General features: G+C 44.2%; 1 protein-coding gene across 2 annotated transcripts in view; it reads right to left on the bottom strand.

Moving 5' to 3' along the window:
- Positions 1 to 638: 638 nt before the first annotated feature.
- The window catches only part of PKN2 (protein kinase N2), a 117,353-nt gene continuing 96,785 nt past the window's right edge, over positions 639 to 21,206 (bottom strand). Inside the window, exons 12-23 of one of the 2 annotated variants that reach the window (XR_010791258.1) lie at positions 19,506 to 19,638; positions 17,297 to 17,433; positions 17,138 to 17,213; positions 16,969 to 17,060; positions 15,726 to 15,902; positions 15,197 to 15,259; positions 13,119 to 13,195; positions 10,539 to 10,681; positions 9,128 to 9,235; positions 8,280 to 8,360; positions 2,072 to 7,218; positions 639 to 1,532 (exon numbers count right to left, since the gene is read on the bottom strand). Coding sequence is in view for 1 of the 2 variants with exons in the window: in XM_066597323.1 (XP_066453420.1) it covers positions 7,015 to 7,218; positions 8,280 to 8,360; positions 9,128 to 9,235; positions 10,539 to 10,681; positions 13,119 to 13,195; positions 15,197 to 15,259; positions 15,726 to 15,902; positions 16,969 to 17,060; positions 17,138 to 17,213; positions 17,297 to 17,433; positions 19,506 to 19,638 (1,291 nt within the window). In the remaining variant the exon portion in view is untranslated. Of the gene's footprint in view, positions 7,219 to 8,279; positions 8,361 to 9,127; positions 9,236 to 10,538; positions 10,682 to 13,118; positions 13,196 to 15,196; positions 15,260 to 15,725; positions 15,903 to 16,968; positions 17,061 to 17,137; positions 17,214 to 17,296; positions 17,434 to 19,505; positions 19,639 to 21,206 lie in introns of both variants that reach the window. The other variant, XM_066597323.1, reaches the window with a different exon arrangement.

Below are 21,206 nucleotides of genomic sequence, written 5' to 3'. Positions count from 1 at the left end.
CATAAGCTATAAGCACAATAAACTAAGTTATGTTCCTTATAGCTTAGGCTCCTCATACTCATCCGGTCCCCCCAGTAAAGTCAGCTGGGCTCTTTTCAGAAGCCATTCATCTCTATGCATGCGCACAGCCTACTGAAAACAAACCGCCAAAGCAGCTGTAACACCTTCCGACTTTATTGGAGGAGGGCGCAGGAACGGGAAACAATATGAAAAGAGGCTCCCAACTTGTCACCTAAATTATAACCACCTTTACTTAGTTTATGACACTTATAAATGATGGCAGATTTCCTTTAAAGAAGTTGTCCCATTACAACTATTGATCATCATTAAATCCAGCCCATAAATTATAAACATTTTTATATTTACACATTTTTAATAAGTGTGAATACAAAATCTTTAAATTCCGGGATCGATTTAAATATAAATAGTTTTCATGGGACAACACCTTTAAGGCTTTCTCCCCCATTTGGATACCCGTGTGCTAAAAAGCCCATCGTCGCTGTACTGCAGCACATGATGCAGAACCACTGTGTCCTCTGAAGTGGAAACCTCAGTGGTTATGTGGGGTCACTTACAAGGATTCATGTATAGGTCAAATACATCGAGACAACCAAGGAAACGACACGAACGTCACCAGATCTATTTGAAAAGTTTTAATTTGTGCATTCATATGACTTAATGACTGCAAAAACACTCTGTTGTAGAATGACATTTCTTAAAAGGCACATGTAGTATCAATGCATAGTGTACCATCCTAAAAATACTCTAATATCCTTACAAAGTGCTTTAGCAGCCACTTACAGCTATAGCAAAATATATTTACAATCTAGTTTAAAATCATAATTTGCCTAAAAATAGTTGAAATTTGTAAAAAAAAACAAACACAAAAAAACAAAACAAGAAACATTCTAAAATTAGTGCTTCTCCTCAGCTTACATCTGTGACATACCCTGGGCTTATAACGTCTAGTGATTCCATTATGGTAGCAGTTATGTACATGATGTGGTTTAGCTTGATAATTTGTCAGTTATGATACTAAAACCCTTGTTTGCTCGCTGCCGTCTTACTACATAAAACAATCAAATAGAAAAAAAATGCACCTCAGAAGCAAAGTATCTAAAATAAACATTATTTAAGAGTACAAGATTCCTGCTCGTATTTCCTAGGCACGTGTAACAGCCTTCATCATCGGGCCGAGGCCATTCTCTACCCAGAATGCAGTTCAAAAACCAGATGAAAGCTGCATATTTTATAGGTGGCGGCCATTTTTATTAAAATTGATAGATACAAAGCGGCATCCTCTCATTTCTCGCAATCAGCGACCTCACAGAGGCCTGAAGAACTTCATGATTTAGTGATGCGTTGTGTAGTAGATTGTCACGTGTGGCTCTCATTAAAGGGACGTGCTTGCTGGGACATCTTACCAACACTAGAGGGGGGGGGGCAGGGACTTCTAAAGGCGCTTCTCAGACAATTGGTTGTTATTGCTTCGTTTCATCCATAAGACAGTTTGCAGAGTTGCTTCATTCTCCCTTAGGGCTCATGTCCACGGGCAAAATAAGAATTAAAATCCGAAGCAGATTTTAACTCTTCTCCTGCCCGCGGATCCGCACCCCATAGGGATGCATTGACCACCCGCGGGGTAGATAAATACCCGCGGATGGTCAATAAAAGGGATTTTAAAAAAAATGGAGCATGAAAAAATCTGGACCATGCTCCATTTTTATGCGGGAGACCTAAAATAGGAATTTAAAAGAATTTACCCATGCGGAGCGGACGGGGAAGGTCTTCTCTGCCTCACGGCCGCATCTTTCTTGCTTTGGCTCGGCGGATGTGCCCGGCGCATGCACGCGGCACGTCGGCGACGTGCCGCAGCCGTGACGAGTTCATCCGCCGGCCGAAAAAGAAGATCCGGCCGTGAGGAAGAGAAGACTTTCCCTGCCTGCTACGGATGGGTAAATTCTTTTAAATTCCTATTTTCAGCGCTCATGTCCACGGGGCAGGAGGGACCCGCTGCAGATTCTCCATGTAGAATCCGTAGCGGGCCTGATTTTCCCCGTGAAAATGAGGCCTTAAAGAAAATCTATTGTGTCAACAGCTTCTAGGCATAGACGTGGGTCTCGAAAGGAGACCCTATGCCGTCTCCCTTCCATCCGTCCTCTACACTTTGGTAAAACATTCAACAGTAAGACGTGAGGAACAGGTGGAAAAGAGCACGGACTGCAGGCTGTCAGACTACACAGTTTGTTTGTAGTCTGTTACCATGGTGACCTAACTCTGCATAGGAACTACAGACAAAAATTGATTTTTAAAAGGGGTATTCTGGGGCTTCAGGTCGTCAATAGATGATCGGTGGGGATCTGCCACTCAGATCCCCCGCTAATAAGCTGATTCCCAAAGCCGCTGTCAATGCGGTTAATGCAGGAATATTGACCATAGCAGGGTGGCCCAGGTTGGGAATGGAGGCATAGCTCTCATTGAATTCATCGGGAACTGCACAAGCCATACCGACCCAGGCTTCAGTGCTTTCCGCTTCCTGTACTGACTGCAGTGACAGCAGCCCCAGGGATCCGAGTGAGGCGGTCCCAGTCGGTTATTAGGAAAAGAAAGAAAAACTAGTCCTAGAACACCCCTTTAATGAAGACTATTTGCAAAGCTGCTTCTTTTTAGATGTATTGGTCCAATTAAAAAAAAAACCACGCAGTAAAAGCTGGACATAAAACATTTACCCATCGTTCTAACAGCCCTACTAGCATCAGCATAGCTGAGAGACTGGATTACATGCAAGGGAGTGCATTATATGACCCCCTAAGAATTTTGACCCCATAACCTGGTACATATTAAATGGGGATGTATTTAGTAGGTAAAACGGTGTCCACTGGTTCAGCTTTGAAAGACTTTTGTACAGATGCACTAATTAATTCGAGCCTACCTGGTGACAGGTCCCCTTTAAGAGAATGTTTAAATGACATAATAGACACACACGTTATTACTGGGTAGCACGAACATATTTTCTAGATCCCTAGGCAAGTGTCCAGGTTATAGCGAGCCTAGTTGGAGTGAGGTACTTGTAGTCGAGGTACACAAGGGAATATGAGCAAGGATCTTGGCCGTACGTAAAACACTTACTAGTATTTGATCTCAAAATGAACAAAAATACATGACATGACTCTTTACTGCTGGAAGGGCCTGAAAATCCATAAGCAGAGCCCGCCAGTCAGAAAAAAGGCAGGTTTTAAAAAATTTTTCTTTTTTTTTTTTTTTTTTTTTTTTAACTCTTCAGACTCTGAGGTACAGCTACAATTAGTGTTACAATAGGATTATAAAATATACATTATCATCAAAAATATTTATACATTCTGTTACACCATATTGCATTTCACCTCCGATGCGCAAGGTTCAGAAATCCAGTGGCCCGCATATTAGTGTGTGTTTCTCAAAGGCGAACTTCTCATCTGTTGTTCACGCGGTCACGCCAAGGTGTCCGCATGAGAAAAAATATTACAAGTTCCATAAATACATATGAAGGACATGCACTAGAAGAACAGGACTGCAGCGTGTAGCTCCCAGCATAGGTACAATCCCCTTCTCCGAGCGGAGGGAGTCTAGGAAACACCATTTATGGTTTCTTCGGGGAGCGCTGTCATTTAAAGCAAAATACACAATCTCAGAAGAGAGGAATTAAAGGGAACATTGTGACACGTAGTTAGAAAACAGTTCTCGGAGCGTTTAACCAGCGAGGCATCCTCTCACCTGTAATATACCTGCATGCACCAGTCTAAGCATCTTTCAATCACGCGGTTAATGATACCCACGCAAAACCTGCATTTCCTGGCGCCCGCATAGAATACGCTGAAGACTGACGGCTTTATTAAGCACAGGGACGCTGGGACACTAATAAGGCAACTAGTTCAGCACTTTTACAAACTCTCCCTGTGAATTGGATTGTTCGGCTACAGAGAGCAATCCTCTTATTGACGGGTTTCTAGTCCAGACCCGGCTCATCGATCACCGCGTGGATAGAAATGAAATTTGCATTGGTGACTGTCGAATTCCCTAATATGCAGCCATATTTCCCACCAATAGAATAATGGAGGCTGATCTATGGATCTCTGTTAGGTTGTATTCACACGGGCGACTGCAATGTAGGTCAGTGAAAAACTGATGGTTTTAAATTGCAATTTCTATGCATTTGCAATAAAATCTGCATGGAAAAGAAGAAAAAAAATTGCATGTGGTCCCAATAGTAAAATGCTTTAAATTGGATCACACTTGCATGCAAATCCCATAGCATGCTAGTGTAATTTTTTTTTTTTTTTAAACACGCCAATAGAAAATAAATGGGAGATTCTTGAACAAGAATCGCCTAAAAATATGTTTTCAAACTTCGATTGTCGCTCCTAGTAAAAAAAAAAAACAAAAAAAAAAAAACAAAAACACACATTTGTGTGAATCAGCCCATTTAAATGTTCTTTTCCCAGTTGTATCACAATTGGACAGAACTCACGCTGGAAAAAAAAACAAAACGCCCGTGTAAATACAGCCCTATAGGGTTTTCCATGACTTAAATATTGATGACCTTTCCTTAGGATAAGTAGTTCTCAAATGGGTCCAACTCTCAACACCCCACGAATTAGCCGTTTGGACTTGGTCTGTGATGTAATCGATGAACGAAACATATCTCTTGTCAAGCTGCTGTATGTCCAATTCAAGTAAATGGGATTGAGCTGCAATACCAGACACAGCCACTACAAAATATAAAGCGCTGTGCCTGGTCAGAGCACTGTGATCTTGTCAAACAGCTGACCCAGTGGGGGGTGCTGGCAGTCAGACCCTCACCAATCTGATAGTAATGACCTATGATCCTTAGGATGGGTCAATGTCAAAGTCCTGCAAAACCCTTTAAAAAGGTATTCCCATCTTGACTTTTCATAACCAAGATGGGAAGCTGCTGCCATCACTACCAGCTAACCGGTAGACTAAGAACTTGGGTCTAACAGGAGGTCGGAACAAAGCTTCTAGGTTTTCCAATCTCAGCCATGAAAAGCCAAGATGGGAGCACTCCTTTTAAGTTGTTCAGGACCCAATGTCTTGAGTTAGGGGGCTAGTGGATGTGGTAGAATATGGCTCTGTAATAGCATAGCTGCTAGTAAGCGAATTTACACAAATGGACAAAGCTTTCTGCTGCACCAACCAGATTAGGCAGTACAGTACATTACTACAACATCCCAATCCTAAGGAGATGCAGTTGGCTTCAACATGTCGTGAGGCCCTTGCCTCTCCCAATTAATGAAGTCATTGGCACAGGAGCCACCGCTGAACTATGTGACATCTAAGTTGGGACCGCAGCAAGGCAAAGTATTTGGCAAGTGACTTTGGTACGTGTGATTCTCAGCTGGAAGATCACAGTCTTGGAGAGTTAAGGCATTACTAGGACATGATAGTGGAATACTTGTTAGTGGAATTTCACAGCGACAAGGCATCTCCTGCTGTGGAAAAGTGATGCACAAAGTAGGCCCAGACCCGAGATTCTGCAGCCCGAGCCACATCAGATGATGGGTATAATGCAGAGCCTTTAAAGAGACCAGATTATGGATACAAAAGCTATAAGAAGAAAAGGAGAACAAACCAAAACATGACTGACTGCAACTGATGCCCTGGAATCATTTCCTTAAAACTGGCTAACACAACACAAAGAGTCACATCCTTAAAGAAGGGGTTATCAGGGGATATGGTATTGTGTAAAACCTTGCTAAGCCTTCAATAGTAAAACAGAATACATACTCACCCTTCCCTGTTCCTCACTACTAGGGAGCAGACGATGACACCTCCAACAAAAGGGTCGTGTGAGGGCTTCAGCCTGTGAATAGCTGCAGCTCTCACGTGACCTCTTGTTGTGTTGTCAATCCTTTCCCAGAAGTGAAGTACAACGGGGACCGAAGAGACAGCAGTGATGGGTAGGAAGGGGTGGGGGCGTGAACAGGCAAAAGTTAGTATGTATTGTGTTCTTTTTACTACAGGTGTTACACAACACTAGGTCCCCCCGATTACCTGTTTAAATGGCCCTGTACAACGTTAAAAAAAAACAAAACACAGCGCCTGCTGTAGGGCGGTAACCAACAGTAGTGTCTTATGAAGGCACCAGTAGGATTATGATAGTGTTAGAAGGCCGACAGCTTTAGATCTAGAGGGTCTAGTGGACAGAATGCTTAAGCGGATCTTAGAAAATCAAGACCTTAATTAGCAGACGCTCTTGTATTGCACCATGTTGCACCCAGAATCCCTGTTCTAGAGGACGCACCAGCTCCAGATAGCGGTGCATTGGATATAAATAGGAAAAGGCCCTTATTTCGAGCAAACACAAAAGCGATTATCCGTCCTTCAGAACTGAACTGACCAATAGTCCGGACTAAGACATTTCTCCCATTCTGCGCACATTACTGATTGATGCATCAGGAGCTTTAGTGTTCTACGTTACCAACATTCCTAATCGTACAGACATTTCTTCTGTTCGGAAAGCGATAAAAAAAAAAAAAAAAGTTAAAATTTAACAATGTTCTATTTATCTGAAAAAATAAAATTTCTTATTCCAAAAGCACGAGCAGCCCTAGCGTGGGTCCCATGCCAAGCAAACTCTTTAGCTGCGAGTATCGTTAAAGCATCATTTTAGGTTTCTATACCAAGATCCCGGTATCCGCGGGTAGGAAGTCCCCATGGAGAACAGACTACAGGCCCCGAATCCTCGTATTCATGGGACCAGGTGTAAAGTTGCGTTCCAGTGCTCAGTTATAAAAAATATGGGCGTATGTTGGAAGTGGCCGCTCTTCTATGGAGTTCACATACATATATTTATATATATATAAAATGAAAAAGTACTTTAAAATAATCTTCATGTGTTTTAAAAAATAAAATAAATCAGGAACTGAAGATGGCACAAAGTGGTGAAGACTGATTCTTGCTTTTCCGTAGTCCTCTTGTCAGCCAGTTCTCTCCAGTTTCACAGCATCCGCCTTCTCAACACCAATCGGCTATATAGTCAAAATCTCTGAATGCTTCCTGCTCGTCCTCTGTCAGTAACCTTGGCTCCCGGGGAGGGGTTAAAATGGGGGCTTCTGAGGTAAATTCATCGTCGAAATTGCTCACGTCTTCCCGTCCTTTGATTGTGGGTACAAAAGGAGGCTTCACTTTCTTTGCCAATAATCCTTGCCAGTCTATATGCTGCATAAAAAAGGAAACGGCATTAATATTTATGGAACTGCGGGGACCCCACTTACTAAAAAGTCCACGCAAAGGGCACTTTTACATGGGTGGGAGAAAAAGAAAATTTTGCCCGATTGCTCAGTAGTCACCTCGTTTTCAGCTCATTGAAACAAGGCAACTAATGAGCAACTTTACTCTGCGTGTCAACAAGTAGTCGTCCTTTTAAACGACCATTTAAAAATGAACGATCAGACACTCAATTTATGGTCGGATTGTGTCGTTTAGGTGACTATAAAAAAAAAAAAAAACGTCCTGGTCAGCTGTATATCTTCCTGCATAAACGATGAGACGCCCAAGCGGTCAATTACTGCTGTGTGGGAACGGACAATCATAATGACAATTGTCGTCACCGTAGAGCAGATATGTTCATGTACACGGAGGGACGAGTGCGACCGCCATGCTCATCAGGCAGATTATCAGTGTACAAAACCCTAACCAACTATAATAAATCAAGAATGAAACCCTAGAAGCCGACCTGTCACTCAGAGGGCTGCCCAACTGATCAAGGCAGGCATATACACAAATATATGTATATGGCAGCAAGAACAGCACTACCTACCATGCCATCGTGATGGAGAGAAACGTATAAGAATACACAATTCTCCATTTTCATCTTATAAGTCGTCTTCTAGTAAGAAGTTACTGGATGGCTAATGAGCAGCTGCTCTAAGTAGGTTCTACTGTAAAAGGGGCATCAGAGGGAAGTGGCACTTTTGGTTACTTCCTCGCTCTGGCACAGGAAGGGGAGAACAGAGGGTCCCATCAGATAACAGTTCCTCCCTTATACAAGATAGAAGTGTGTTGAGCATTAAAAAAAGCATACAACTAATCATTAACCTGCAGGAGGCGCTACAACCCTTTACTGCTGCCTTATCAGTTGGACATTTGGGCATCAGTGATCCAGAGAAGCCGTTTCGTTGAACCCCTGGGAACAGTTCCACGATGCTAACCTGGTGCTATAAGCCTCCTTGTACGGGGAGACTGTGCACAAGGCCGGTGTTTAATACCCCATCACTTACCCTGAAGAACGCGTGCTTCTTCACGTCTTCTGCGTCCTTTTCACTCGCTCCCAGCCTGCGTTCAGGATTTCTTCTCAATAGCTGCAAGAGATTTATTTTTCAGTGTTGATAAAAGTCAATAAATGCAAAAGAGGTCATAAATGCAAATTCTCCACGTCAAACAAATCTGATTACCTACAGCTGTAGATTTACAAGATCATCGAGTCTCTGACACATCAGAAAAGCTTTAGTCAGCAGCAAATCATGTCAGCATGGGACAGAGATCAGGACCCCTAAATTGTGCTTTAAAAGGGGAGCTGCACCAGTTCGTCTGTGATATTCGGATCCTTGTATCTAATTTGGGATCCACAGCAGGAGCTCAAGTCTCAGTAGATAATGTCTGTAAAAGCTACCCCAGCACCATGTTGGCAGAACCGCGTTATGAGTTGCATATAGTAAGTGTAAGGGCAAAACCACACGTGTTCTTCTCCCCTTCTACAGCCGTGATAATCATGGCTGTAGAACGGGACAAAACGAATCCACTGATGTCAATAGGAGTTCCGTGGTTTAGTTTTTTACTATCGGGATTTCTCAGCCTTGAATACTACGGCCAAGAAAACATCGGTCAGGTCCTACCTTCCCCGCATGTAGTGAATACATGGTGCAGGGAAGAGCGGGCAGCACCCATCTTAATGAGGGAAGAAATTCCTCTTGTTCAGGCACAACTGCACTCCGTACGGCCGGTCATAGTTGCGCCTAACGCAGGGTGTGCTTTCTTTTTTTTTTTTTTTAAATGTTGACATTCTAGACACAAGAAGTACATTCTAAATAATACATTTTGCCCAAAAATACCACAATCTGTTACTTACTCTTCTCATAATAGAAATGGCTTCTGTAGACAGGAACCGCGGGTATCGGACTTCGTCATTAACTATGCTGTCGAACACTTCCTCTTCATCATCTCCAGGAAAGGGGGACTAAACAATAAGACAGCAAGAACACTGGATCAGGAATTACAGTAATACAAAGTACTTTATTTGGCCCTGGCATGGATAGCAACCACATTAGTTATCAATATTGCTTCTTGGGGGAGACCCAAAACACACTTGTTCAGACATTTCTGCATCTTCCATTTTCATTATGTGACACTATTTATTGGACTTAAGCAGGGGCTCCCGTAATTAGAACCGGTGGTACATGGGATATACCATCATATCTTGATTGGTGGGGGTACCACTCATGGGACCCTCTCTCACCAATCCTCAGGTTGAACAATCGGCGCTCCTGTCCACCGGCTGTGTATAAACTACAACATGGCCCTTTTCGCTTAGGGCTACAAGAAGACTTTAGCTGCACTGCATCAGGACACAATAGAAATTAATGCAGCTGTGTTGCGACTTGCAAGTTGCTGTGCCCAAACAGTCACAAGACGTCCGGCATGCTTGAACTTCTGGTAATCGTTATATAGCTGTAACTTAAAGGGGTTGTCCTGCGAAAGCAAGTGGGGTTATGCACTTCTGTATGGCCATATTAATGCACTTTGTAATATACATCGTGCATTAAATATGAGCCATACAGAAGTTATTCACTTACCTTCCCTGCGCTGGCGTCCCCGTCTCCATGGCTCCGTCTAACTTCAGCGTCTAATCGCCCGATTAGACGCGCTTGCGCAGAAGGGTCTTCTCCCATCTGTTGGTCCGGCACGAGCGGCATTCTGGCTCCACCCCCTTCTACAAGTCATCGCGTAGCTCCGCCCATCACGTGTGCCGATTCCAGCCTCCTGATTGGCTGGAATCGGCACACGTGATGGGGCGGAGCTACACGATGACACGCAGAAGGGGGCGGAGCCAGAACGCCGCTGCTGCCGGACCGAGCCGAAGGGAAAAGACCCTTCTGCGCAAGCGCGTCTAATCCGGCGATTAGACGCTGAAGTTAGACGGAGCCATGGAGACGGGGACGCCAGCGCAGGGAAGGTAAGTGAATAACTTCTGTATGGCTCATATTTAATGCACGATGTATATTACAAAGTGCATTAATATGGCCATACAGAAGTGTATAGACCCACTTGCTTTCGCGAGACAACCCCTTTAAATACAATTCTTGTACTTCTGAATTACAAAAGTTTGATAAAAACTTCTAACTTGGATCCATTACAAAGAGGTTAAGGAAATTCTTCAGTCCCATTCTCCAATCCTTGGACTGGAGTTCATTATGGAGCTTTATGTATCACATGCCTAATAAAGACACTTGTAGTTAGAAGGTTCACAATCTACCACCTACCTCTCCAACAAGCATCTCATAGATGAGGACACCGAGTCCCCACCAGTCCACCGCTCTGGTGTATGACGTTTCTGTGAGCACTTCTGGTGCCAGGAACTCCGGCGTTCCGCAAAAAGTGCTTGTTCGATCGCCAAATCCCATTCCTGAGAGTAAGAGAAGGCGCAAAACTGGTTTAGTTCTGAGATATTATCTAGTGTACGTATGTGTACACACACACACACACACACACACCTCTAAACACTAGCAAGCATAATAGTAACAAAAGGGTGCCTTCACACATAGGGGGCCTTCCGCAGCAGGAAAACCGCAGAGGCCAAATTCACGCTTAAATACGCATATTTGACAGTGTTTTTTTCTTGCGGATCTGCTGCAGGATTTAACCCTTGTAGTTCAAGAGTTGCATTCTGCAGCAGAAGTCTGCAGCGTAAATTGACTGTAAATGGTGCAGAATTTCTGCTATAGAATCCAGCAGCAGAAACTGCAGCATTTCTGCTGTGTGTGAATGCAGCCCAGACGTATAGTTACACAGTTGGCCAGTAAATTTATTGTCATGTCGCCACAGCACAATAGACTTGTATAGGAGAGGGGTGCACGGGACTCTGGGGTGTCGGTGCGGCAAAAAAAAAAACAAACCCCGTCATGCAGCGCTCCCTCGGGCCCCGCACTAGTCCCAACGCTAACATTTATGCCTACATGGCTGCTTTCAGCTGTTTCAAATAGAACGCATAGTCCCACAGATCGCCCGTAAAGGCGCCACACAGTAACTGCCATAATGCCAGCTATGCAGTCTTTCTAACATAGAAGTGAGCAGCCACCAGATGGCGATCACACTCCTCTTTCAGGTACTGCACAACACCAATGCTGTGTGCAGGCAAGAGAGCGGAGCAGCCATCTAATGACAGCAGGGTGTGTCCTCATGGTTGGGGTCATAAAGAACAGCAGCGTGGGTCACATGTGGGTGCACCCCTTGTTTAATAGAAGGGAGTGCTATATTTAAATGCTGACCTACTTCAGCCCCTTGCGGGCTGGCCAGGTTTTGCTTTTTCATTTGTAACATCGCAGTACGAGGGCTTGTTATAGCGGGATAAGATATTTTATTGGGATCATTTATTTAATCATAGGGATCATTAATGTAGTTAAAAAAACTATTTTTATTACTGCAATAGTGTGATAACTTTTTTTTTTCTACCGTTGACAGTTGCGCGGGGGCTCATTTTTGCAGGACGTAATTTCTATTGGCACCATTTTTAAAGTACATGTGCGTTTAAAAAAAAAAATAAAAAAAAAAAAGAGAAAAATGGTCACAATTCTGGCGGGTTTTTTTTTCCTTCTTGAGGACGTTAACCCCGCGGGTAAATATTGCTACGTCCAATACTTCAAAGTCATGCAATGCAATTTTTAATTTTTTTTATTTTATTTTTTTTAAATTTGGAGATTTTATTTATATTAGAAATATAGTGAAGAGGTATTATTTTTTTAACTTATTACCATTTATTTTCTTTTAGTCTCCATTAGGGGGACATTGTTTGATCTCTCATGCAGTATGGTGATCTAATACCGTAGTATTATCACATCATACCTCGATCTGACAGGCAATCAAGTCACGCCACAGGCATGGTTTCAATCAGCAATAACAGCCCTGGGAGCTTTCAGAAGGCCCCCCGGCTGTCATGAAAGCTGAATGGTACCCCGTGATATCATCGCGAAGGCTATTTAGGACCCCTGAACATCGATCAAAGCATTTAAATCCCCCTGTCAGAATTGCTGGCAGCATTTAGAGGGTTAACCGCTCTGATCAGCCAGCATACGCATTGTATGGAGTGGGATTGACTCCCGCCTCGATCCCCCTTTATACAAACCCCGAACCTCCATGATGTAACGTATGTCCTGGGGTGTTAACCCTTTCCAATCCACTGTCTGACGTCTTAAGACATTATGATTTAAGACTGTACAGCTCCGATGTTGGAAGACATCTGTCGGGGTTCTCTTAGGCCACCTGCACACGGGTGGAAATCCCGCGGCGGTATTTCCCGCGGGATTTCCGCCACTGAAAGTTTGCATAGGAGTGCATTACAATACGCACTCCTATGCAGACGGCCGCGGTTTGGCCGCGCGAAATCTCGCGCGGCAAACAAACCGCAGCACGTCCTATTTTTGTGCGGGGCACGCACTCACCCGGCCGCCGGCTCCGGGCTGCGCGGCAGCCGGCACATGAAAGAGCCGGGGCCGCCAGGCGCGGGTGAGTACGCGCTCGTCTCTGCAGGCTCTCGGGTCGGGTCCCGCGGCGAGAATTCTCGCTGCCGGATCCGACCCGCTCGTCTGCAGGCGGCCTTACTGTATATTGCCAGCCTCTCTTCTGTCGGAGCCTATCCAATGTGTCAACTCATGCAGTACTGGCTTTAGCCAGCAGATAGTGCCGTTGTGTAACAGCAGAAAAAGAGTAAGCCCCCTAGGAAAACCAGGATACAAATTGGAGTGGAAAGGGTTAAGAGGCTACATTTTGTTAGAAGGTTCCCCTGGAAATCAGTTGATCGCAGGGCATCACTCATTAGTTTGTTACCGCTGTGCTCATAGCTTTACCTTCTTTGCAAAGGCCAAAGTCTGCAATTTTCACAAATCCTTCTGTATCCAGCAGCAGGTTATCCAGCTTCAGATCTCTGCGGACGGGCAAAGGGGAAAAATGTGAAACAAGATGCAAAACAAAAACAAACTTACATGAGAATCATCTGGAAAAGAAACAAATACTCCCATTAAAGGGGTTGTCCAGGGAGAATACTATTGATGACCCGATCAATAGTTGATCGGCTGGGGTCCGTCGCTCGGGACCCAACCGGTCAGCTGAGCGGGCACATGCCGTCAGCGCTGCAAATACAAAAGTCTCAGCGCCGACCTCCATGTAGTGGCCGGTTCTTGTAACTGCAGGCACGGCTCTCATTGAAATCAATGCAAGCTGCTTATCCTGTCTCTACAATGCAAACAAAGATTCCACCCAGTTCAGGTTTGAGAGAAGGAACGTTACTGGCATGCAAGAAGCTGAATGGTTGTATAGATGAATCACCTATCTGGGCCACTGTGACCAGACTATAAAGAGGTGTTGGGACTAGTGGATGCATGAAGGCATGGACACAAAGTGACCGGGCTCAGGACGTTCTCTGCAGACCACCAGAAAAAGGATAGTCTGACCAGCAGCAACTGTTTTATTGTCCACCACCCAGAGACAGGTGACACCATTGTTACACCCCTGTGTCTGCCAAAACCATTTTCAGGCGCTTGGCTGATTGATATTTGGCATTATCGAGCCCATTACATGTACGGCTTTTGACACCCACCCACCGTCACCTCTGTTTGCAGTGATGTCGGGAACAAAACTAGACTGCTACAAAGTGGAACAGGGCTGGTTGTCTTCAGCGACGAGTGCAGGTTTAGTTTGAGCACTGACATTTTTGTGTCCTGAGACGTTGGTGTGAGCGCCTCAGTCCTGCCTTTGCTGTGGAGCGGCACACTGCCCCCTGCTGGTGTGATAGTCTGGGGGGCCATCGCATATAACAGTCTGCCCCCCCTAGTAATGGTACGAGGGACAATGACAGCTCAGCCATATGTTCAGGACATCCTGCAGAGACATGTGTTCCTCTCATTAAGATTCATCACCAATGGAACATGTTTGCACAATCTAGAGGCTCAGTTACAGCAAATGTGGACCGATATGCTGCAGGATAACATACGGAGCCTGTATGCCTCCATGTCAACCTGTATCACATCTTGTATCCAAGTTAAGGCGGTACAACAGGGTACTAGATCCTCCATGCCTGCCCGTATCATATCTTGTATAGAGGTGGTACAGCAGGGTACTAGAGCCTCCATGCCCGCCCGCATCACATCTTACATCCCAGCTAGAGGCGGCCAACAGGGTACTAGTGCCTCCATGCCCGCTCTTATCACATCTTGTATCCAAGCTAGAGTTGGTACAACAGGGTACTAGAGCCTCCATGCCCCCTGTATCACATCTTGTATCCAAGCTAGAGTTTGTACAACAGGATACTAGAGCCTCCATGCCCACCAGTATCACATCTTGTATCCAAGCTAGAGTTGGTACAACAAAGTACTAGAGCCTCCATACCCACCCGTATCACATCTTGTTTCCAAGCTAGAGGCCGTGCAACAGGGTACTAGAACCTCCATGTCCACCAGTATCACATTTTGTATCCAAGCTAGAGGCGGTAAAACAGGGTACTAGAGCCTCCTTGCCCGCTCATATCACATCTTGTATCTAAGCTAGATGCAGTACAACAGGGAACTCGAGCCTCCATACCCACACATATCTCATCTTGTATCCAAGCTAGAGGTGGTACAACAGAGTACTAGAGCCTTCATACCCACCCGTATCACATCTTGTTTCCAAGCTAGAGGCGGTACAGCAGGGTACTAGAGCCTCCATGCCTGCCCGTATCATATCTTATATAGAGGTGGTACAGCAGGGTACTAGAGCCCCCATGCCAGCCCGCATCACATCTTACATCCAAGCTAGAGACGGCCAACAGGGTACTAGTGCCTCCAGCCCTCTCTTATCACATCTTGTATCCAAACAGGGTACTAGAGCCTCCATCCCTGCCCGTATCACATCTTACATCCAAGATAGAGATGGCCCAACAGGTACTTACCGGTAAACAATCTTGTGCTCATGTAAATACTGAAGGCCGAGAACCACACACGCTGCATAAAACCTGGTAAGAAGAGAACACAAAACAACCACTTCAGTAAATGAGCTGTAATAACACCAAAGCACAACCAAGTTATGGCGGACTGAACGCAGAGCGCAAAATACAAGATATACTATTATCAACCTATTACAATGTGACCTTCAATTGTTGCGAGCCCTTGAATTTAGTTTTTTTTCCCTGAGAACGCACTGAATTCCATTATAAGGTTAAATAAATCAACTCGCAACAAAGTATATTATACTGTCATTTACGTCAACAGGCGCTGCACTTTATGCATCAGAGTTGTGTGCCTGAAGTGGCATAACAGATGTGGGATAGTCACACCAAGCGCTACTAAGATGCATGCGATCGCGTGACCAAAGCGCGCCTAGCCATATCCTTACTTCTATTCCCAGCTCTACCCGCCACCATGATGTGCATTAAATAACCAAGATCTGGGCCCTTAAGAACGACGTACAAGACAACTTACACGGCTCTAGGTTCGGAGAAGACATCGGTGTGGATGTGCATCATCAGATCCCCTCCAGCTGCATATTCCATCACAAAACAGACGTGATCTTTTGTTTGGAAGCAGGCAAATAGATTTACCAGGAACGGGTGCCGTACGCTATTCACAGTTTCAAAGATTCGCTTCTCGCACATTAGGCTAAAAGAAAAAAAAACAGCAAAAAAAAAAACAAAGGCATGTGGTGAGTAAGAGGAACACAGACTGAACTGTGAACACCAGCAAATCACAAGGAGAATTACAATAAAAAATTATTTTAACCCTTTAATGTCACTGTATGCAAGTTTATGTCCTGTCTGCGGGGCACTTAATGCAACAGGACGTAAACGTACGTTATGTGGATGACACGGGATCAGAAAGCAGAGTCTGCGCCATCCAGCGCCAGGAGCCGGCGGATACATAAGGCCAGCGATTCCCGCTGTTAACCCCCCTACATAGATCGCAGCATGTAAAAAGTTTACAGAGGGATCACGCTCCCTCTGTGGCATCATCAGAAGTCCTGCAATGCATCATGGTCGATCATAGCCATTATGGTTCAAGCCCCCTACAGGAAAATATAATATTAAAAAAAAACTCCACTCCCTACTTTTTTGTGCATTTTGCCCTATTTGTATAAAACAAATTTGAAATGTAAGACATGCCATATATTTGTTATCATCGTAGCCGTGAGAATAGGTTGAACACTTTTATCCTGCATGGAAAAAAAAAAAAAGACAAAATGCTTATTGTGTTCGTTTTGCCTTCCAAAAAACGCAATAAAAGTGATCATAAAAATAAAAACTACAGCTTGTCATGCAAAAAACCAAGCCCTCATACGGCCATGTGAACAGAAAAATAACAAAAAGGTTATGGCTTATGAAAATCCCTAAAAATGTGTTAGAAGGAGAAGCCCCACGACAACAGGATATATTTCCACCTCTCCAGCAAGCCCGCGCTACAAGTCCGTCACCTCGTTCCCCGCTTAATTAATATGCAGGGATTTTGTGTCGAACCAAAATCCTTGAAGACATAATGTTCGGTGTACAAGTGCCCGGAGACTGTCACTACTGTGAGCTAGACTGCAAAACTGGCTGTCCACAAGAGGGCAGTATGGTTGCCGGTTACTTCTCCCCTTACGTCACTCGGAGCTGTAATCATCAAGTAAAGTAGTCCCATATTATATGTTTAGGGCACTTCATTCAATGCACTTGTAAATAAAAAGAAGTACCTGTCCACTTCGTCACGGGCTACAATATCTCCTTTCTTTAAGGCTTTGATGGCAAACATCTCATTCGTGTTCTTGTACTCGGCCAGCAGTACCTGCAGTGGAACAACACTGTAAATACATCCAACATGCAGCGCGCCTGAAACACACAAGGATCAACAACTCTACATACCTTTCCAAAATGCCCCCTGCCCAATACGGCACAACAGCGGAAGTCCTGGAGACTGAACTGGAACCGCGGTTGTACTCTGCAGAAAGAGGTCCAAGAAGCTCAGAGATAAGCTAAAGACAAATCTACCAATCAGACCTGTAATAAAGCCAATCCCGTTACCGTCTCTCCTCGGCCTCCTGCATCGCACTGTAATCCAGATCCGACACGGTGATCTGCCCATCATTCTTCAAGTCTGTTGTGGATTTTGAAGTTAGGCTGTTTCTGTTATTTGAAAACTCATAGTTTGGTCCCGAGTCCTTTATAGAAGGAAACAAGAGTATTAAAGTAATCCTCTGTGGGGAATCCTCCAGCTGTAGTACCGGGGACATTAATAAGACACATCCAGAGTTACAACACTCATTGTACAAACTAATGTACAGGATTGGTCATCTCTCCATTGTGCAGTTCCTCTGTTATTTCCCCGGGTAATATATGAATAAATTGACGACAAAGTGTTATAATTAGTCTTTGTCAGCAGAGCATGACCCTACCTACTTTAATGAGGGAGATGGAACAATACCTCTGCAGCGCCACCTATTGAAAGGCAGCATTCCTGCAAGTCAATGCTAGACTCTTTATACAAGCCTTGTAACAATGACTAGGAATTGAAAGCCAATCCATACACAAAACAGCTGTTTCGGGTTGTTTGCCCCTCAGTGTGCAGTAGGTTTCTGGCTTGGCTAGTGAGAGGCCTGTGATGTGGGTCAGGAACGCCATCTTTTCTCCTTAGGGAGAACACTTAGAAGGTGAATGAGCGAGTCTCCTCATTCACCTTCTAGGTGCTCTCCGAGAGGAGAAAAGATGGTGTTCCTGACCCACATCACAGGCCTCTTTTGCTAACCAAGCCAGAAACCTACTGCACACGGATGAGGGCCAAACACCCTGAAACAGCTGTCTGTGTATGGTATTCTGACTTAGCTTTCAATTTTCACCAATAGATTCTGCGGCAAAGGTGTTGTTCCTTCCATCTCCCTTATTTGCATATTACCCAGAGCAGCATTAATGGCCTTATAAGTCTCCTCACATACCTTCTAGGTGCTCTCCCTAAGGAGAAAAGATAGTGTTCCTGACCTACCTGCTTTGACACATTGTAGTCAATAACTATAGTATCAGACTGTGGGGTTGTCCCTTATTGACAAGGGGAATGGCAACAGCCAGTTGTGAATTAACTCATACATTTCCAAAAAGAATTAACCGAGGAATGGCAGAGCACAGTTTAAAGAAAAGATATCCCGAAGAACTGTTACCAAGCACATCAGGGGAGCTGAAAACTCCTCTTTAGGCTGGTTTCACACGGCAGAGAAACCTGCGTGAGATATGCGAGATGCGAATACGAACTCCGTTCTGTATAATTGAGTCATAAACATGAGCGATGTTTTCCTGCAGCACAAGGCGGGAAAAAAAAAGGGGGGGGGGGGGGATAAAAAAAAAAAATCGAGGCATGTCCTATCTTTTTGCATTTCTCGGAACGCATTGACCATTATTTTCAAAGGGATGGTAAAAGACATTGCACACAAGTGGGATACGAGGATCGCTACTTTGCTGAAGTGACGGGAGGAGTTTTTGCCATAAAAACGCCTCTCATCCCTGTAAAAACAAATGAAGAGTGTGATTGTCAGGCCAAGTTGCTCGGTCCAAAATCGCGCTCACCTATTTGTAGGAAGCCTTAAAAGTACAACTCAAATGAAGCCTAAAAATTCAGGTCAACTCAATATATCCACCAAACCCTACCTAATGGAGGCCAGGAATCTCCTATATACTATTCTGCTTGGAATGAAGTCACCGTACATGCAGGAGCCCCTGACATAGCAGTCCAGGGAGAACTGTAGGTCAGGTCTGGGGCCCAGTACGACTGTGTCCACCTTTTTGTGATCTGCAGTTATGCAAAAAAGGGGCATGTACATTTATTATGCACTTCCATTGTGTATAAGTCAGTGTCTAATCAGTTGGAGTCCAGAGGTTCCCCCGCCTTGTATGAACACAGCAGCGGTCAGATCTGAGAATTACTGCTCCATACATCTCTATGGGACTGCTATAGATCGTCAAGGGCTTGCACTGGACCATTTCCCATAGAGAAGGGCGAAGCCGCAGTACACATGCTCAACCACCACTCCAATGTGCTGGAGATAACGGAGGATCCCAACAAAGGAGATTTACCAAGCCAGTCTAAATGAAAAGCTGTCTGTTGCCCGTAGCATCCGCAGCTCAGCGTTCATTTCTCAAACTACTGTGATAATATGAAAGCTGCGCTGTGATTGGTTGACGGGCAACAGTGTTTCTTTAGATAGTTTTGATAACTCTGCCCCACAGTTTGCACTACACCAGGTACCTGAGGTGGTGTACTTGATGTCTTAATTTCTGCCGACGATGGATACAGATCCAGGTCTAATGACGATGCCCTAGGTGGAGCCGTAGGAGGCTCTGGTTCTGTTTCAAAGTCCAACTTGCCTATAGGAGACTCTCTGAAAGAAATGAAATTTTACAGGTCAGTGAAAAAGTTGTAGGACGTCGTTTGTAAAGCTTTTCACACCACTTTCTGATGAAGCTTTGCAGCTTTTTGCACCGGCCTCGCCACGCTTGCACAAAAAACAGTGAGTGGAGTCATCATGGACCTACCGATTTATGTATAAAATTTACGCTGTAAACTAGCAAATTATGCCAGATAAGACCATACGGTGCACGGAGGTGCCGAGATGCACCCTATACATGGAGAGGCAGGCTTCTCTGGAAAGTCCAGGCATAATAATTTAATGTGAACATAAAAGGCACACATGATCATTAAAAACTTTTACTATTGGGGAAAGAAAAAAAAAGCAGCCTTTGTGTATAGTATTGTTCTAGGCTTGTTATAGGGAACCCTGCTGGTTTCTTTCTTCACTCTGAACATCCACCATGCCCAGTACTGGTGATCGCACGCTCCGAAGATCCTCCTGTATATGGCGAAGGGCGATAAGTCCAGCCAATAAGAACCAACTCACTATATGCCGATTTTCTCCCCTTCTATCTTTCCTTTTTTATTTCCACAGTTCTATTATTGTATAGGTGTCGGCAGAATTAATTTTTGTTCGACATAACCCCTTAACGCAACAGGATGTAAAATTATGCCCTGTGGATGGCGCAGATCAGAAGCTGAGCCCACTCCGTCCTGCAGCGAGGGCCAGCTGTTACTGATAGCCGGCCTCCAGATACAGCAGCGGGGATACATAACTCTGATCCCCGCTGTTAACCATCTACATGCCACGATCTATGCAGATTGCAGCATGCAAAGGGTTCACACAGGGAGCGGGAATCAGGACGCCAGATGGCTATTTTAAGTACAGAAGTCCCGCAATGTATTATCATAGTGATCATAGCTGTTAGAGTCAAAACCGTGTAGGGAACTTAAACCATATTTGTATTTTTTTTTTTTAAATAAAACAAAATCCCACATATTTGGCATCATCGTATCCATAACTACCAATACAATAAATGGAACATACTATTATACAGCAAAAACTAAATAAAAAAAAAAGAGATTTGTTTTGCCTCCCGGAGAAATGCAATAAAAAAAAGCGATCAAGTAAGCCGTACATGCCCCAAAATGGTACCAATAAAAACTACATCTCATCACGTATTTAAAAAAAATAAATATATACAGGTCGCCCCACAAAATCAAGAGCTCCCACAGCTCCATAGACGAACACAAAACTGTGGGAAGTCAAAAGATAACAGAAGTTTAAGAATTAAAAAAAAACCTTAAATATTAGTACATTAAAAAAACCTACATAAATTTGACCCAGCCATAATTGTATTGGAAAACAGAATGAAGATAAGATTTTCGGCACACTGTGAATACCATAAAACCCCACCAAAAATTGTGATATTGTATTTTTTTTTCATCTCTCATTTCGCCCCACTTGTAAATGTGTAAAGTTTTCCAATTGATATCTGGTACCACTAAAAAATACAAGTCATCCAGCAAAACCCGAGCCCTCATGTATCCGCCTACACTGCCTGGAGAACCAACCCAACAATACAAAAAAGCTATGAG

Source organism: Eleutherodactylus coqui, chromosome 3, assembly GCF_035609145.1.
Source record: "Eleutherodactylus coqui strain aEleCoq1 chromosome 3, aEleCoq1.hap1, whole genome shotgun sequence".
Lineage (NCBI taxonomy): Eukaryota > Metazoa > Chordata > Amphibia > Anura > Eleutherodactylidae > Eleutherodactylus > Eleutherodactylus coqui.
The sequence above is the reverse complement of the archived record's forward strand: the minus strand, read 5'-3'. Positions and strand labels throughout refer to the sequence as shown.